The sequence below is a fragment of the Procambarus clarkii genome, chromosome 21 (assembly GCF_040958095.1).
Source record: "Procambarus clarkii isolate CNS0578487 chromosome 21, FALCON_Pclarkii_2.0, whole genome shotgun sequence".
NCBI lineage: Eukaryota > Metazoa > Arthropoda > Malacostraca > Decapoda > Cambaridae > Procambarus > Procambarus clarkii.
The window spans coordinates 27,970,343-27,989,477 of NC_091170.1; the positions used below are offsets into that span (position 1 = coordinate 27,970,343).

At 41.6% G+C, this 19,135-nt stretch overlaps 1 protein-coding gene across 1 annotated transcript in view; it reads right to left on the minus strand.

Moving 5' to 3' along the window:
- LOC123749446 (contactin-3) overlaps nucleotides 1-19,135 on the minus strand; it is a 113,727-nt gene that overhangs the window by 14,112 nt on the left and 80,480 nt on the right. Inside the window, 4 exon segments of the mRNA XM_069328230.1 lie at nucleotides 2,811-2,955; nucleotides 5,626-5,786; nucleotides 9,266-9,407; nucleotides 13,810-13,961. Coding sequence (XP_069184331.1) covers nucleotides 2,811-2,955; nucleotides 5,626-5,786; nucleotides 9,266-9,407; nucleotides 13,810-13,961 — 600 coding nt within the window.

Below are 19,135 nucleotides of genomic sequence, written 5' to 3' on the forward strand. Positions count from 1 at the left end.
AAAGTGGAAATAGATGAAATGTTCACACGTAATAATAACAGAACGAGGGGACATGGGTGGAAACTGGAAACTCAGATGAGTCACAGAGATGTTAGGAAGTTTTCTTTTAGCGTGAGAGTAGTAGAAAAATGGAATGCACTTGGGGAACAGGTTGTGGAAGCAAATACTATTCATACTTTTAAAACTAGGTATGATAGGGAAATGGGACAGGAGTCATTGCTGTAAACAACCGATAGCTAGAAAGGCGGGATCCAAGAGGCAATGCTCGATCCTGCAAGCACATATAGGTGAGTACATATAGGTGAGTACACACACACACACACACACTCACACATACACACACACATACACAAATCTATCAATAGTCCACTCATACAAACCCAGAGGCAAAACACTCTTCTTTCCGTTACTGGAAAAGGGTTGGACTCAGCCACAGGAAAAACAAGGTTGCATACGAGAGCCCGAGAGAGTTTTGATTTGGCTCCAAATAACCTGATGGACACGATCGAATGTGTCTTTCCGCTATTGTCTGCCAGTTATGTTGAGGCGGGAACTGGAACAGCATTGGATAGTTGAGGAACGGAAATTTGAACAACACTTGCTAGTTAAAGAATGGGAACTGCAACAACATTGCATAGTTCCGGAATGGGAATTTAAACAACACTGGTTAGCAGCGAAACAGCAATTGTAGTTGTATTGAATAATTGCTTATGAGACACTTGATTTCCGTTCTGTAGATTAATAACAGAAGTCTATACAATATTTTAATTTAGAGGCGAACTAATTTAGGGAATAATTATAATAATACCGATATTAATAATAATAATAATAATAATAATAATAATAATAATAATAATAATAATAATAATAATGATACTGTTATTGTTTTTATTAATATTATTATTATAGTATCACTAAAAGGTGTAAAAATTACTCTGTTGTTCGCACCACTCAGAAGACTGGCTACTCTAGGATTCTCAGTTTCCCTAACTTGTTTATCGTGCAATTCATTTTGGAGTTTGAGTTCACATTTTTTTACTTGAGCCAAAGCTCTTCGAGCCAATTAAGACGAAGTGATAACAATGTGTAAGACCTCTGTATCTGGGAGACTTTTGAAGCAGCACCTTCACCTTCAAACCCACTGTAACAACTTTGTCTGTCATTGTTGATGTATGTGTGTATACTGACTGTGTACCAACCGCTCAGCGTAACCTTGTGGTTCATGCCGGACGAGTCTCGCTGTCAGTCCTGTACGGTTGGGGGGTGAGGAGAAGGGAGGGTTGCAACGAAAGTTAATTTAACAGTATTATGAACTTCAGATCTAACTTTTACAAACAGTAATACGATCTTCTCCCTGTCAGGGGGACTATTCCACTGAAACTGCGATAGAGTTGGGAAGATTTGTGCGAAGAATCCTACAGAGTACACCAATGACTGACTGTTTCAATAAACATGATCAAATGAATTCCATTGGGATCTCTCAAGCGCTCAGGTGAGTCTCTCCGTCCAATTCCATCGACGCAGTGCATCAGGAGAGTGAAAACAGGTAAGGTAATGCAATATGTATCGCCTTGAGGATACCTGTCCTCCTGAGTTTAACCAGACTTCCTCTGGGTCGGAGCTGCAGTATTTAGGGGATGGGTCTGTGATTTAACGATCCGTGGTTCGAGCGCTGAGAGTGTCGTGATGTTTTGAGAAGATTCTGAGAAGTTACACATTCAAATTATTATGATTCTCGATTTCGTTTCTATTTTTATAGATTACTCACAGGTAAGATTTTGTCTATGAAGTGATACATCTCTCTTGTTTAATTTATGTAACTGGAACAGCTTATTTAATTCTGATTCTATAAAATACAAATATTTACATTGTATATTGATGTAATTTTGGCCGAAAGGGGGTAGATATAATTCAGAGATATTATATCTTACTTTCAGTTTGGAAGATAACTTTTATTGCCAGTCTTACACATAATACAAAAAAAATCATTGTAATAAAAACAAATTTGCCGAAAAAAAGACATAATTCTTGCGTCACATTTTTTCATAGCTCAGGTTACAGATATCGATAGAATTCTGGTTATATTTCGTTTACACAATATCATCCTTATCATTCTATTTATGCTAGCTCAATACAGTCTATGTAGTTCTAGACATATATGTAAATAAATCAACCTAACCCCCTGTAATTCTGGTTACATTACATTAGGGCAAAATAAACACAGCAATTCCGGTGAGTTGAGACATAAATACCCATATCTTAGACAAGTGGGTCACATAACTCACCCTCACCCTTTAATACGCTCGATCGTCTGCTTCAGGTGTAGGGCCTGGAATATTCATTACACACCTGACATTCGCGTTTACTTTGCCAATGTAAAGTAGGGGAAGGAAACCATATTTCATTGAGAGGTGGAGAGGAGACGTTGAAACTGGCTTGTGCTTGAGAGAGAGAGAGAGAGAAAGAGAGAGAGAGAGAGAGAGAGAGAGAGAGAGAGAGAGAGAGAGAGAGAGAGAGAGAGAGAGAGAGAGAGAGAGAGAGAGAGAGAGAGAGGGGGAGAGAGAGAGAGAGAGAGAGAGAGAGAGAGAGAGAGAGAGAGAGAGAGAGAGAGAGAGAGAGAGAGAGAGAGAGAGAGAGAGAGAGAGAGAGAGAGAGAGATTAAATAATTAAGCGAAGTAAAAAATACGCGAGTAATACTAGAGTAACACAGGTAACTGTAGTGATGTATAACATAACAAGGATGCATGAAAACAAAGATAATAAGCAATTACTCATTGTCATCATTCCGAAACCGTACTAACTGATCTTACCGATGCGTTTCTCGGCTTGGTCCTGGTCCTTGATGGTGTAGACCTGGAAGGTGAGAACGTCGGCGTTGCCCTTGGAATTGAAGGAGTAGACGCGAGCGGTGAGGGTCAGGCCCCCGGGCAGCCCTCCCACAGAGAACATGGGCACCTGGGAGTCCACACGCCAGCGTGGAGAACCGGAGAGGCAGAGTGGGAGACAGAGAGAGTGGGAGACAGAGAGAGTGGGAGACACAGAGAGAGGGAGACAGAGAGTGGGAAATATAGAGTAGGAGACCGGGATGCAATAAAAAGGTGGAATAAGAAATTGGTATTCAAAGAAACGAGAAAAGAAATAGAAGAGAAAAAAGAGAAAGCAAATGAAAAGACAAAATAAGAAAAAGTTAAAATTTTGGGTTTAACTTCCTCGATATTATATTTCTCTCAACTCAATCTTTTTGAAATATAAAATCTATTCATTCACATTAGAGTGACCTGCATACTATGCTCATGATACGAAAGACATTACAATATATCTTAGAAGATTAATAATGTGCACATGACTCTTCCCTGACAAGTGTCCTACACCCCCTCCTGGCCCCAAGACCCCCTCCCCCCCACACGCACCACTCGATACGCTTACACACACACACACACACACACACACACACACACACACACACACACACACACACACATACATATATATATATATATATATATATATATATATATATATATATATATATATATATATATATATATATATATATATATATATATATATATATATGTATACACATGTATTCAGAGAGCAACAAAGCCGTTAACTATAGTGCCTCCTCTTGCCCAGTGAATTTCCTTCCCTTGTTGACCCTCTAAACCCAGCGTGTAGCTGCCTGGGAACACGAAGTAATCACTTGCTGCCTGCAGGGAGGCACTAAACACTTGCTGCCTAGAGGGGACACTAAACATTGGCTGCCTGCAGGGAGGCACTAAACACTGGCTGCCTGCAGGGGGGACACTAAACATTAGCTCTCTGGAGGGAGGCACTCAACACTGGCTGCCTGCAGGGGAGGACACTAAACATTGGCTGCCTGCAAGGAGGCACTAAACATTAGCTGTCTGAAGGGAGTCACTCAACACTGGCTGTCTGCAGGCGACACTAAACATTGGCCGATTCTTTTAAATGCTGAAGTAACAGTATGTTTCTGCTCACCTCCCGGTAGCGAGAATTTGTTTCGTAATTTGACGTATTACAAGTGACAAGAGCCTTCAAATTGCTCCTATGATGAAAACTAACCTCAATCCGGATGGCGTATATACCGCACCTCTCGCTTGGTAGTTAATTCTGCAAGGGAGGACTTGCAGAGAAGCTGATTGTTTGATATGCAAAATCTCTTTTGTGTTGAAGCGTGTGGATGTATGGTAATACGTAGGGTACATAAAGGTTACTTCTGCTTTGCTGCGCGACTCAAGGGTCCCGAACACAAGGTAACTCGGCGTGCATCACAGGAGCAGTGAAACCCTGATTTTCAAGCAGATTTAGTTGCTATTTGGGAATACATGTTACGTTCTGTACACTGTGTTCAGCTGTACACGGTGTGTTCTTCCAGTGAATTACGACGTTGTAGCTAGAGGGTCTTTGGCACTGGTACTAGAGGGTCTTTGGCACCGGTACTAGATGGTCTTTGGCACTGGTGCTAGAGGGTCTTTGGCACTGGTGCTAGAGGGTCTTTGGCACTGGTGCTAGAGGGTCTTTGGCACTGGTACTAGAGGGTCTTTGGCACTGGTACTAGAGGGTCTTTGGCACTGGTACTAGAGTGTCTTTGGCACTGGTACTTGAGGGTCTTTGGCACTGGTGCTAGAGGGTCTTTGGCACTGGTGCTAGAGGGTCTTTGGCACTGGTGCTAGAGGGTCTTTGGCACTGGTACTTGAGTGTCTTTGGCACTGGTACTAGAGGGTCTTTGGCACTGGTACTAGAGGGTCTTTGGCACTGGTGCTAGAGGGTCTTTGGCACTGGTACTAGAGTGTCTTTGGCACTGGTACTAGAGGGTCTTTGGCACTGGTACTAGAGGGTCTTTGGCACTGGTACTAGAGGGTCTTTGGCACTGGTACTAGAGTGTCTTTGGCACTGGTACTAGAGGGTCTTTGGCACTGGTGCTAGAGGGTCTTTGGCACTGGTGCTAGAGGGTCTTTGGCACTGGTGCTAGAGGGTCTTTGGCACTGGTACTAGAGTGTCTTTGGCACTGGTACTAGAGGGTCTTTGGCACTGGTACTAGAGGGTCTTTGGCACTGGTACTAGAGTGTCTTTGGCACCGGTACTAGAGGGTTTTTGACATAGTAAGTGTGGCGCCTTTCACACCTTAATTACGTATTCTTTGACACCGTATATTGTACTGGATGTTCAACAAAAGGATCCACAATATCGAATTTAAGTCCCTGGGATGCTCAACATTAGAGCCAAACGTATACAGCTTTTCGTACTTAAGCCCTTATATACACCCTTTGGTATCCAACATAAGATCCAAGAAACTGACCATAAAGTTCAGGGGTAGTCCCTCTCAATTTAAAAAAATACCCCCAAATATCCAATATAATTCCCCTTTCAAAAAGAAACTGAAGCGAAAAAAGAGATGTAAATCATTCTTTATCTGATCTTAAGTACCTTTCTCTCCTTAACTCCATCATCATCAAAGAAATTGTAACCATCTTATTACACACTCCTTATTCCAACTCCTATCCTTCCCCCATCTAAGATAAATATCATCTACTCACTATACCTTTTTTCTAATTCCCTTAAAGGTAAGATTAGAGAGGCTTGATGCTCTGGCTCACTCACCGAACTTGAGACATTGACGAGAGGGTGGTCCGCCCCTACTTCGTACAGCTCCAGTATGAAGGTCTGAGGTATGCCGCCGTCGAAGCCAGCAACGCATCGGAGGTTCACCACAGTCACACTCAAGTTGTACATCGAGCAGTTGTGAACGGGGTCCGGGTGACCTGGTGTATTGGAAGGGTAAGAAACGCACCTGATTAGGTGACTCCAATAGAAACACACGAATGCGTGAAACTGCAGGAGGCCTATTGGTCCATGAGTCCGCAGTTTCTACGTATATGCAAACTCGTGATAGATATCTAGCTATCTCACGTCTATCATGTTACCAGGGAATTAGTTCTCCTAATATTTTCGGGTGCGATCAGGTGAAAGGGATGAGGATAAGGCCATTCTCCAACTATACATACATTCTCCCAATCTTCCCATACGCACGCTCACGCTTTTCACATACCTCCTCTGTCTCGTCACATCACTGTAACCATTTTCACAAAACGCTGTGAACACTTCACACGATACCCATCTATATTTATACGCACCTACCCCCATCTCCATCCACACATACTCTCAACATATCCCCCCTCAACACTACAACCATTTTCATTACACACTAACTACATCACTGTAAGCAAAGGATGTACCCAAAAAGAAAATCTATTATCTAAACATTTGTTTTGCACATCAGTATCTAAAAACACTAATACTTATACGAATGTTAAACCCAGTGGTGTTTATGTGGCATATTTCACAGCCACTAACTTCGTGATGGAGAAATAGGGGCCGACTTCCCTTCAAGGGGGGCATTTGAGGTGATCCCGACCACCCTATGACACTTTCCATTCAATCACAACTCATTATGCAGTGTTGCGTGGGGTTAACCACAAACGATTGAGCTCCAAACTTATGGATAGACAAAAAGACTGAAAAAATTTAAGTTAAAAAACAACAACTGAAAGCTCGCTTCATAGTAAAAGAAACATGCATGGTATATGCCTCAATTCTCTAGAAACCAACAAACCACTCTCATTCAGCCTCCCCCACCGTCTCTGTTAATCACCGTCCGCTGTATCCCTCTCACCCCACTCTCTACTTCAATCCCCCTGCCATACACACCCACCTAAATCACACCCACCCCTCACTCAATCACACACACACACACAACGATTCACCTACACACTCATTCGCCCACTCACTCGCACACCCACTTAACTCAGGTGCACGTTCACACACTCATTCATTCACTTACTCATAAAAATACATATGACTCATTTGATTCCCCTTGCTTGAAATACGAACAGCAATTAGCACCTGAGTGTGAATTTCGCTTCCTCTCTCCTCTCCCCTCGGCCTCCCTTCCTCTCCCCTCGCCCTATCTTCCTCTCCCCTCGCCCTCCCTTCCTCTCCCCTAGCCCTCCCTTCCTTCCTCTCCCCTCGTCCTCCCTTCCTCTCCCCTCGTCCTCCCTTCCTCTCCCCTCGTCTTCCCTTCCTCTCCCTCCCTTCTCTTACCCACTCTCTCTAGCCCTCTATTGTAGTCACTTTACTGTTATATATGTCAGTGTCCTTAGTTATGAAATTATTTGTGTATACGATTGGTATCATACTGCATGTGTAAAGGAAGAAATGTATATGTTTAGATATAATGTTCAGTAATGTGTAGATCGTTTGTGATGTGTCCATATATATATATATATATATATATATATATATATATATATATATATATATATATATATATATATATATATGAATACGTTGTCGTGAGCGGGGTGAGAATAACTTGAGCTATCCCATCCCTTTGTGTGTATTTATACCTCAATAAACGTATTTCAATATCTCTCTATCGCTCTCTCTCTCTCTCTCTCTCTCTCTCTCTCTCTCTCTCTCTCTCTCTCTCTCTCTCTCTCTCTCTCTCTCTCTCTCTCTCTCTCTCTTATTGTCTTTCTTATTTCAAGTCTACAAGACTAGAACAGGGAAGAAGCAAGGTTGAGAGGCAACAACACATAGAGGAAAGGAAGGGAGGAATGGAGGAGAAACTATTAAGGATATGATTAACCTTTTATGAGGCGAATTCAGTAAAGAGTTAGAAGAACGAAAGAACCAATAAAAACGCCTTCAGAGAGAACTCAGGAAGGTAAAGGAGGAGATAAAAAGCCTAAAGAAAAGCCCCATTCGAACTCAGAGTGAGACAATAATCCCTCAGGAAACAGGATATTGTAAAAAAGGCTGTTGCCAAGGCAACCATCATTTTCTAAAATGCTTTAAATGAACCCCAGAGGTTATGTCTGCATTGCAAGAAGCAGCTATGAAAGCAGGCGCTTCACTGGAAGCCGCACTGTGCACAAGCCAGTTGTTGGAAAGGCACTTCAGGACTAGGAATCCGAAGCGCTGTCCACTCAGCTGTCAGGTCTCCCAAAAGCAAAGGCTACAGGAATTAAATATCATATCGCTGGAAGATAGTAGAGTTAAGGAGGACATGATTACCAAATAGGAAATTCTCAGGAGAGTTGATAGGATAGACAAAGTTATTATTTAGCATGGGTATTACTCGCACAAGGGGACATAAGTGAAAACTGAGCCACAGAGACATTATTAAGACATTTTTCTCGTTGCCAGAGTAGTTAACAAATGGAATGCACAACGAAGTGATGTGGTGGAGGCAGACTCCATACACAAATTTAAAGGCAGACATGATAGAACCCAATAGTCTCATGAGCCTACACACCAGTTGATTGGATATTGAGAGACGGGTCCTTAGAGTCGAATCTCATCCCGCGCAAGCGTAACTAGGTAAATACACATACACACACACACACACACACACACACACACACACACACACACACACACACACACACACACGCACACACACACACACACACACACACACACACAGCATACAATCACAAACGAGAAGCAGATGACAAAGGGTACTTCCTCACTGGCAAGCATGAATAAACGTATTCTCTTTGATGAGAATGACAAGAGGACTGGAAGCATATGTTCTAACAAGAGCAACAGAAGAGGATCCGACAACAAGAGCCTCTTTCACAGTAAAGAGGTTCAAACACACAATACTCACCCACTGAAGAGATGTCAAAGAGGAATAAGTACACACTTTCCCTATTAAATACAATAAAGTGTCCCCACACCAGCAGGAGGTTGAAGACCAAGGAGTTGTCACTCACCAGCGGGATAAGGGAAAGGCAGCTGTCACTCACCAGAAGGATAAGAGAGAGGAAACTGTCCCTCACCAGCAGGATAATGGAGAGGAAACTGTCACTCATTATCAGGATAAAGGCAAGGAAACTGTCACTCACCAGCAGGATAAAGGCGAGGAAACTGTCACTCACCAGCAGGATAAAGGAGAGGAAACTGTCACTCACCAACAGGATAAAGGCGAGGAAACTGTCACTCACCAGCAGGATAAAGGCGAGGAAACTGTCACTACCCAGCAGGATAAAGGCGAGGAAACTGTCACTACCCAGCAGGATAAAGGCGAGGAAACTGTCACTACCCAGCAGGATAAAGGAGAGGAAACTGTCTCTCACCAGCAGGATAAAGGAGAGGAAACTGTCACTCACCAGCAGGATAAAGGCGAGGAAACTGTCACTAGCCAGCAGGATAAGGAGAAGACACTGTCACTCACCAGCAGGGAAGACGTGGAAGACACAGGGGTGTCGCTGCAGGCCGACCGAGTTGATGCCCCAGCAGAGTAGGGTGCCGTAGTCCAGCTCGGTGTTGGGGGTGTAGCTGACTGTGGACCGCCACCCCTCCACCAGGATGTGGGCCTGCAACACACGCGTATTCAGCTTCGCATGTTTACATAGTGAGAAGAATGGTGGGGGAGGTTGAGTCATTGGAGTAAACAAAGATATGTTCCTTAAGTAGTGCACTGCACTATTCATTATTCCATAAAGAAGTAAAAAACACAACGCCTAACCAAAACATAGATATTATCATATACTATAAAACAAAGAAGACCAATGACCTCCTGATTAAAAACAGCCCGAAGCCTACAGTCAACTCCTTGCAGGATTTGAACGTGGTATATACACGTACACCTGCCCCCATGAAGGATGTAACCTTCAAGCTAAATACATACGTATGACGTCCAAGCTCATGAGGCGTTTAACCTGTCATCTGCAATCAGGTGCCCCTAAACATCACATGAAACTAGCCCTTGACATCACCGTACAGAGACACGCTGAATAAAAACACTTGCATATTAGATAAAGCCCAAGATGTAAGACAATTACAAATTCTTTAAGTCCTTCTGGTAGAATAATAATAATAATTTTCACAGCAACGTACAAACTCATTATCATCGCCGTCGTATTCCTCAAATAACACACGGGAGATTTTGTGTATGTGTGTGTGGGGTGGTGGGGGGGGGGGGGAGGGGGGAGGGAAGGTCAGGACATCACCTACTCCATATGTAAAAGGCGTTGCTATGACAACCATCAGGCGAGCCCTTCTAGGCAGCAAACGTATCTTGCCCCTTACTTCAAACACCGCGTCACACTGTTGGTGTCCTGTGCGAGATATTCCTGGCACTCCAACAACTCTGTAACCTCTTGGCACTAGAGGTTTCCCTCGTTACCTCTGACCCCTCGCACTGGTCTAGAAACGCTGCTGCGATCCTACTGCTACCATGTACGGAGGCACTACAGTCTCTGCATCCACAGTCTGCACGGCTAACACGGTGGCGACATCCATAATCAAATGTTTATGCAGGTAGACTTAACTCCTACCTTCGCTGTAGGTTAATCGTGACCGTAACTAAATTGCCAGGCTCCAACTCTCGTTTCTCACTTCACTGGACCAATTCAAAGGCCTTAAATATGGGTTGACACTCAAATTATCGTCAATACTTTGTCACTGGAGTGTTTAAACTGCACTATTTTACCAATTCACTCCTTACCGTTCATTGCCAATTCTCACTTGTTTGGAACTGTCCTTCAAATGTTACTTGAGAGCCTCATTCTTGCTGATGAGTATAACAGTCCTTCACCTTTCTTCTCTGAAGTTCTTTACAGCCTGAATATAGACAGAAATAGTCCTTCAACAACTGTCATTCCTTTAGATATGTCTAGATTCATCATGCAAAATCTGCCACTGGAATGTCACTAAATCTTGGAAATGCAAAACAAAATCTTCGCTCGAACATGCTACTTCGGGTGTCTATGTATGAAAAGTGCCCTGAGATTTCTACTAGATCTAACTTCATCACACAACATTGAACTTCGCCAAATAAAGGACGCCCTTACAGTGTACGTCTGTATTCAGCAAGCTCTCAGAATACAGTGACCCTCCCTAGGCCGAAGAGCTGCCTCACAGATCCCCCTCTGCATCCATATGACCCCTTTTCACGCTCCAAATAGCGGGCTGATACAAAAACTGTGCCAATCAGGTCACACGCATACATTTGGGGACCTTGAACCTGTTCCTGCCCTGATGGGGGAGAAATGTCTGCCATTCAGTGAGGACATTACCCGTCGCAATTCCGACTAGATTATCACCCGAAATTCACAAATATATATCTTCCCATATATTCGTCTTATCTATAACTAATTTCGCCTTGTGCAACCTGATACATTTGTATGGGTATATGTATGATTCTTAAAAGCAGAGAGGTGTTAAGACGTTGGAATTCGTAATAATTATAGTTATTATTAACTCTGTTATTAAAGAGTTAATATATTTATAACAGTTATCTCTATAATAGAAAAAAATAGATCACGAGTCAATGAATTAGACAACTGGCGGTTACAGAAGCAGGGTCCTAGAGATCTGTGCTCGATTTTGCAGGCACAATTACTAAATGCAGATAATAAATACACCTACACACACACACACACACACACACACACACACACACACACACACACACACACACACACACACACACACATACACACACACACACTCCCACACACACACACACACACACAAACACACACACACACACACATACAGGATCAAAGAGGATCAGATATGTAAACAAGCACCAACATGGCTTCAGGGAAAGGGATTATGCCTAACGAACCAACTGGAGCTTCATTTTTAAGTAAAGATAATAAAGCAGGACCCAGAAGGTTGGCAGATCGCTTCTTTGTTGACCGGCAAAAAAAAATAGCCTTGAAACATTTCCACTCCACACAAACTTGAGAGGCAGGTGGAACACGACTGACGTGGTACGAAAGTATTTAACAGACGGGAGTCAGAGAGTCAAAGCGAGGAAGGACGAAAGAGGGGGTAGGAAGAAGTTGAACAGCCGTAGAGAAACAAGCTGAGTACTTGATGGATCAGTACTGGAACCCATACTATTTCTCAGTTATGTTATTAATGACATAATCACTGTAGTGAAACCCTATAAGTCGATGTTTGCAGATATTGTAAAAGTAATGAGAACATTTAAGACGAGTGAAAATTTTAAGATATTCCAAGATGACTTAATTTACAGGTTTGATCCGAGAAATGGCTTCTGAATTTCTCCATCAATAAGTTTAAGATGATGGAAATGGGAACAGGAGACAGACCAGATGGAGGGTACAAAATGAAGGGAAGCTACCTTCCTCTAACGACTAGAAAAACAGACCTGGTAGTAAACATAACACCAAGCATAATTCCACTCGCATATATATATATATATATATATATATATATATATATATATATATATATATATATATATATATATATATATATATATATATATATATATATATATATATATATATATATATATAGAATAACATATGTAGCCTAATCTACAATAGCAAAAGTCAAATCGTCATTTAGGAAACTTAGTAAGGGAGCATTTTGGTCTCTGTACACCGCCCACGTGAAATCAGTCGTAGAGCATGCGGACCCAGCGTAGAGCCCACAGTAACACGAACAAAAAACTCGTAAAGGTTCAGTCGTTCGCAACGAGGCTCGTCCCAGAATTGCTAGGGATGGGGGGCATAATGAAAGATTGCAAGAATCTGACCTCACGTTGCTAGAAAAGAGGAGGGAGAGGGGAGATATGATACAGATATAACAAATGCTTACGTGGAATGACAGATTGGAAGCAGAGGAAATCTTTGCAAAGAACACACTAAAACACGAAGATATTGGTGGAAGGATGAGAAACAGATGATGAAGTATCTTTCAACAAAGAGATGTTGAAAGTTTTCTTTTAGCGTACGCGTTGTGGGAAAATGGAATGAAGTACCAACTTATGTTGTTAAAGCGAACTGCCTTAATAATTGTATGTGTACATATGACAGAGAAATCCATCACGAGTGATTACAGTAGACAATTGGCGGCAAGAAAGGCGGGGTCCAAGAGCTAACAGCTCGATCCTGCATTAAAAACATAGTCAATACAAATAGTATATACACACACTCGACATTCCAAGGAGAAATGTCCTAATGACCATCTTCAAACTGTCTCATTACTTATCAACAAATTTCTTTAGAATTATTTTCACTGAATTTCTTAATTCTATGTTGATATCTGTATCATTATCTTCTTAATTACATATGTTTATTAATCATGTCTACTCGCAGGGGAACACACAAACATAATATTTTCCAATAAACATTTCCAATTCTAAAATAAACATTTAGAGATACGATTTCAATATGTTTAATATCAGAAAATACTGACACATTTTTACTAAAATTCCACGATTGTTATATTTTATTTCGTCGATGTAAATTATAACTTTAATGTTATTATATTATTATAATATATATGTTATTATAACTTTAACAAACGTAACATTCTAAATAAAGAAAATGAAAGCACAACTTCGACTGCTAATTGGGTACTTGAAAAGAAAGATACTAGCTGAGGAAGGTGTAGGGGAAGTCTTACGTGATTTACCAGGGGAAGGTGAAGAAGGGGACACGACTTACCTGCATAAGGCGAATTTGGGGGCGGCGACCTACTTGAAAGAGGTGAAGATGAATACATGACTTACTTGGAGTGGGTGAAGATGAGACCACGACTTCCTAGACCGAGGGAAAGATAAAAACACGACATACATGAAGAAAGTGAATACAGAACTTACCTAGACACGGTGTCAACGCCAAAATTACCAACCCAGCTTCCTAAGGAGGAAAGGACATTGCTAGACCAACGAATTACTCCAAACCTATAAACATGTGAGAGAACACGGAGTATAAACAAACAACGCCTTACCGGGGAAATATCGACGCTCTCGCCGCTGTTGTTGAAGGTCCAGCGGAAGGACAGAGGTGTTGGGTAGGCGTCGAGGTCACACGGGATGTTGACCTGCTCGTACCTGGCCGCTCCGTGGTAGGTCATCTTGGTGTTGCGACACGTCGGAGTGTCTGCTGGGGTAGAGAGAGTTACCAGGGGGGGGGGGGAGAGCAGAGAGAAAAAAAAGGGGCGATGACCTACAAAAGAATATATATATTTATTATATATATTAATTAACAACAAAATAATTAAAATAATAGTTACATTGAGAATATATAACAACAATTTCAAGAACATTAAACAATTTTCCATTGTATGCTTCTGCGATGGAAATCACGTTGGTCAAAATATTGCTTCGTTTGAGTCATGTCCATCCACTTGGATCGCCAATACAGCGGAGGCCTCGTTTCTTGCAGGTCGGCGTTCGATCCCCGACGGTCCAAGGGATTGGGCACCATTCCTTCCCTCCAACCAATCCCAGCTACTTGTACGCATATCCTTTCCAAATGTTACCTTGCCTTCAGTCATGATTGATAATGTAAGGAGATATTTCCTGCTAATAAGGGCTACGGCTTTACATATTTAACACCAGAAGGGTCTCCCCTTTCCCCTTCCGTCCCGTCCCAAATCCTTATCCTGATCCCTTCTTAGTGCTATATAGTTGTAATGACTTGACTCTTTCTCCTAATAGTTTATTCATTAATTCATTCAATCATATAAGCAGTGAAGGGAGCTCTATGACTGTGCATGAGCGTTAATAAAACTCTATAGTAATAGAAGAGTTCCTCGTGACTATTTATTCAGCACTAACTCTAGAGACCTTCAGTGCTATCCCCATGTGTTTGCATTTAGCTTTCGTCCATTATAATGCTTCTAACTGTTCAAAGAGCGTCAGCAAGATGAACGAGCGATGACACTCACGAAAAGATCGCTCTCATGTGTCCGAAGTTGAATAGCATCTCTTAAAGATGGAGTACAGAGGAAGGCTCTGGCACAGTGCCACACTGGAATAGGCACTGGCCAGAGACCCGTGAAAGCTGGTGGTGGGAGGAGGGAGTAATTGTGAGTATGACTCTGTGATAGACCGACTGAGAAATACTGAGAGCGATCTGTCAGAAAGATTGAGAGACATTCAGACATTCAGAGGGGTCCGACGGAGCGACTGAGGGGATATTCAGAGCAGGCTGACAGAAAGACAGACAGCCATACAGTCAAATATAAAGGTGAATCCTTCCAAAATAACACTCGAGTCATGTGTATATATATTTCTCTCCTGGCATCAATGATGGCAATGTCACCCGCTTAATTAACTTTCCATGTCGTGGCTGCAAACTCAAGAGCAGGTCTCAGAGAAGACGTCCACAAGGCCTGAAGGCTCTTTCTGTCCAAGTTTCTGAAGAATACCCTTTCTGACGCTATTCTGATATTGTGGACTTAAATTTGAAGTTAATGTATACAGTTAGATCTTTCTCCTTTACTGATGCATGAATGTGTCTCCACTTTACCCCATAATGCTCTACATCTCTTTTCTCTGGCTTAAATCCTTATATAAGTTTATTTTGCATTGGTTAAATTTTAACCGCCATTATTCGGAAAACCACGAGAATGTAATCAGATCCGTTTCCAGGGTATGAGGTTCTCTCCCATCACTCTTCTCATTTTATGTGTGTATTTACATGTGTATGAGCATGCGCATGTAGACCTGTGCTTGCATATGCGTACGTGTGCGTGTCTCCATGTGAGTGCATTGCAATCAATTGTAGAATTAAAATCATTTCACCATTGTTTGCCTCAAAGGCCCATTATATCTTAATATTTAATTTCTAAATTAACCAGGATTTATAACGCCTCGCTGAGAAGGAGTTATAGGAGAACGCTATATATCTACGCGTCTCTCAACCTGCTTAAACTTGGTGCAATTATAAAAATGATTATTTAAAGGCGTTGTGTTACCCCGTTTCTTTCTCCTGCGCCAGTACGGCGAGGCAGCGATGCCCTTCGCTCGGAATTGGCAGAAATCCTCAAGTGAGCTGAGTGGCCTGCGGTTTAATTTGAGATTCAGTTCAGCAGTCGGATAGGATGGATGGCGAGGCTTCACACATTCTAACTCTCGGTGCATTTAGTGTATTGGATATGAAGGCTTTAATTTTGTTTAAGAGAGTTTGCGTGTTATTGTCATTTCTGAAAGACAGGAAGAGAAAGGACGAAAGAGAGGGAAAGAGGAGAGAATACCTTGCAATACGGTATTTCCAATATGACACTATGCAATATTGCAATTATATAGCAGGGTATCCACATACCACCTATTAACATTACAAACACATTTAAAACACAATTTACTCCCAATATACTATAAAGTTCAATTATAAATCGTTATTATTTAAATTTGTCATTGAATTTTTCAGGCACATATCAGAAGTCGGCGCTTTAAAACTATTAAAGTCCCAGGTAACAACAATGTACTTATATAATATGAAAAATCAGAAGAAAAGATCTGTTACATCACAAAATACGATTCACTAGAGACTGTTCCTGAAAAGTTATAATTTAGAAGGTTCGTTGGGAAATTAAACTTGGGCATGGATGCAAATAAAAGTTCTTCAAATCACCGGTATGTTTTCTACATTGAAAGGTAGGTGACATGTGGATAACAGTGATTATATGAGAGACATGAGCACTAAGCGCTTTCACAAATGTCTTGGGACACCAACAAATGACCAATTTCATAGATGGAATGAATCGGGAGGAATGGGAAGTCTTTGTTCAGTGTGCATTTGCCAGCAATTTCATGGATTTCCTTCCAGACACATGTAATAGGAGTATCGACAGTGACGGTGGAGACAAACGATAGCCAACTGTTGCACTTAACATTGCGAGTTGCTCTTCGACCTAATGCACTGGCTATTTTCCTGGCAATAATGGCCAACACTATTATATGTTTCTTGCAGGCTGGGCTTGTAGCACTCGCCAGCGAACTTGTTATTCTACGCCGCCCAGAGGCAAGCCTGGAGACGAGGTGGTGCCCGTGTGCAATAATGAGCATTGATAACTTTGCGGACGCGATATTATTCCTAAATGACTTTTGTTCTTAATATTTTTGTATTTATTTTTGATAAATGAGTGATAGCAAAAAGTACTGGTTTTGCTGAGTATCCAAGAACATAGCGTTATCACTAGGGGTAGGTGTGGTAGGTATATATTTAGTAAATGACAGTGCAGATTGTATTGGAGTTTAAAGTACAGCTACAAAGTGTTCACCATTACACAATTAAAGAAGACCCCACCATGGCAAGACACCATAAGTCTTTCTGAATTACCATCTCTCTACTCTAAACTCTCTATTCCACACTCTATATCAAAAGGCTCTGTATTCCCGGCTCGATTCCCGACGTCGTCAGTCAACCGTTCTCTACAATTCCCTCATTTTTCCACTCTGAGGCTCTGGCAAAGGCTCGCACCATTCCCCTTGTGTGCCTACCCACACGCACGACCCACTCAGGCTGTGTCACAAGGCTTCCCACTCCTATTACACGATGTCTTATCGTAAGTGAAAAGTCTGGCGCTCGTAAAATGTAAAGAGCTCGAGTCCTTGCAACCTTTCTCCAAACTTCTTATCACCAATACAGCAGGTGTTTCTGCTGCCAGGGCTTTAACCACTGCAACTACTGCTACTACTACTACTACCTCTACTACTACTACTACTACTACTACTACTACTACTACTACTACTACTACTACTACTACTGTTCCTACTACAACTACTATTACTGAAAGTGAAGGAAAGTCCTATTTTTTTTAAGTGCATTAAAAACTTCAATAACATCATGATGGCACACTGAGCTATAAAGGTTCCATGAAAGAAAATGAATACCACATTAATGGCACCTTCAAAGCTATTTTGTGAATCATGTTGGCAAGATATTTTCGTATTAGTAAAGTCCACGTGATGTCTGTATCACAGATGAGGTGGTTATTTGGTCCTCTCATAAGGTTAGATAATAGTTTTATATATAATGCATTAATAACACATTTGGAATAGTGATTAATGAAAATATCTTCTTCTATGCACGGTAAACATATTTTAGCTAAATACGCTTGTAGGTGCTAGTGCCTGTAGAAAGTTCCGTATTACTAAAATAATATGAAATGTAAAGCATCTTATAACTTTAAATTTTCATCTCTCATGGAGTTCTCGTCAATGATTTGAGATGATTGTTCACGGTCTTATTTAAAGGTGTTAGGCAAATTTCACGATGGGCCACAAATCCAAGGAAACGAAATACACCAATTCTATTACCATACATCTAGACTCTCCTACTTAAAAAGAGATGTGATGGGCTTCTGTGTATTTTAAAAGGCTTCCAAAAGGAATTCATCACCATATTTTCTCTTCACGTTCTTCCCTCAAGATCTGACTATAAAACCAGAGGTGCCGCATGTGTTCAACTGACTTCCATTTGAACAAGTAGAAGTTTCGAAGTCGTTTTTTCCGAAAAACTCAAACTCAAAAACGTGTTATCAAATCTACATTTTAAACTGTGTTTGAAGTCAGCCTCCATTACATCACTGCCTAAAGTAATCAATTTGTTAACTACTCTGACACTGAATAAATTCTTTCTAACATCTCTGTGGCTCATTTGGGTACTAAGTTTCCACCTGTGTCCCCTTGTTCGTGATCCACCCGTGCTAAATAGTTTGTCTTTGTCCACCCTGTGAATGTGTGTATTCACCTAGTTGTATTCAGTTTGATGTATTTGTTGGGGGTTGAGCTCTGTTCTTTCGGCCCGCCTCTCAACTGTCACTCAATCAACGACTATTTTTTTAACATACACACACACATACACGCCCCAAGGAAGCGGCCAATAACAGCTGTCTAATTCCCAAGTACCTATATTCTGCTAGGTAGCAGGAGCATCAGGGTGAAAGAAACTTTGCCCATTACCTGCCATCACCCTAGAATTACGAGTCTAGAGCGCTGTCCACTCAGCTATCAGGTCCCCGTGCGTGTGTGTGTGAGAGAGAGATAAATATATGTAGTAGATATGATAGAGACAAAAATTGGACGTGGGTAGGTTCATTAGACAACCGAAAGGGCTCCAAGAGCTAACAGTTCGAACCTACAGATACAAATAGTAAGTGCAGAGAATAAAAACACACACACACAACAATTCACTAACACGCCGATACCTATTTACTGGTAGGTGAACAGTTGCATGAGGTGTATGGAAACGGCCGCTAGAGACGAACTGGAAATAACTTGGTCGTGAGCGACTTCGCTGACCACGGCGCTGCCCAACGTACACTA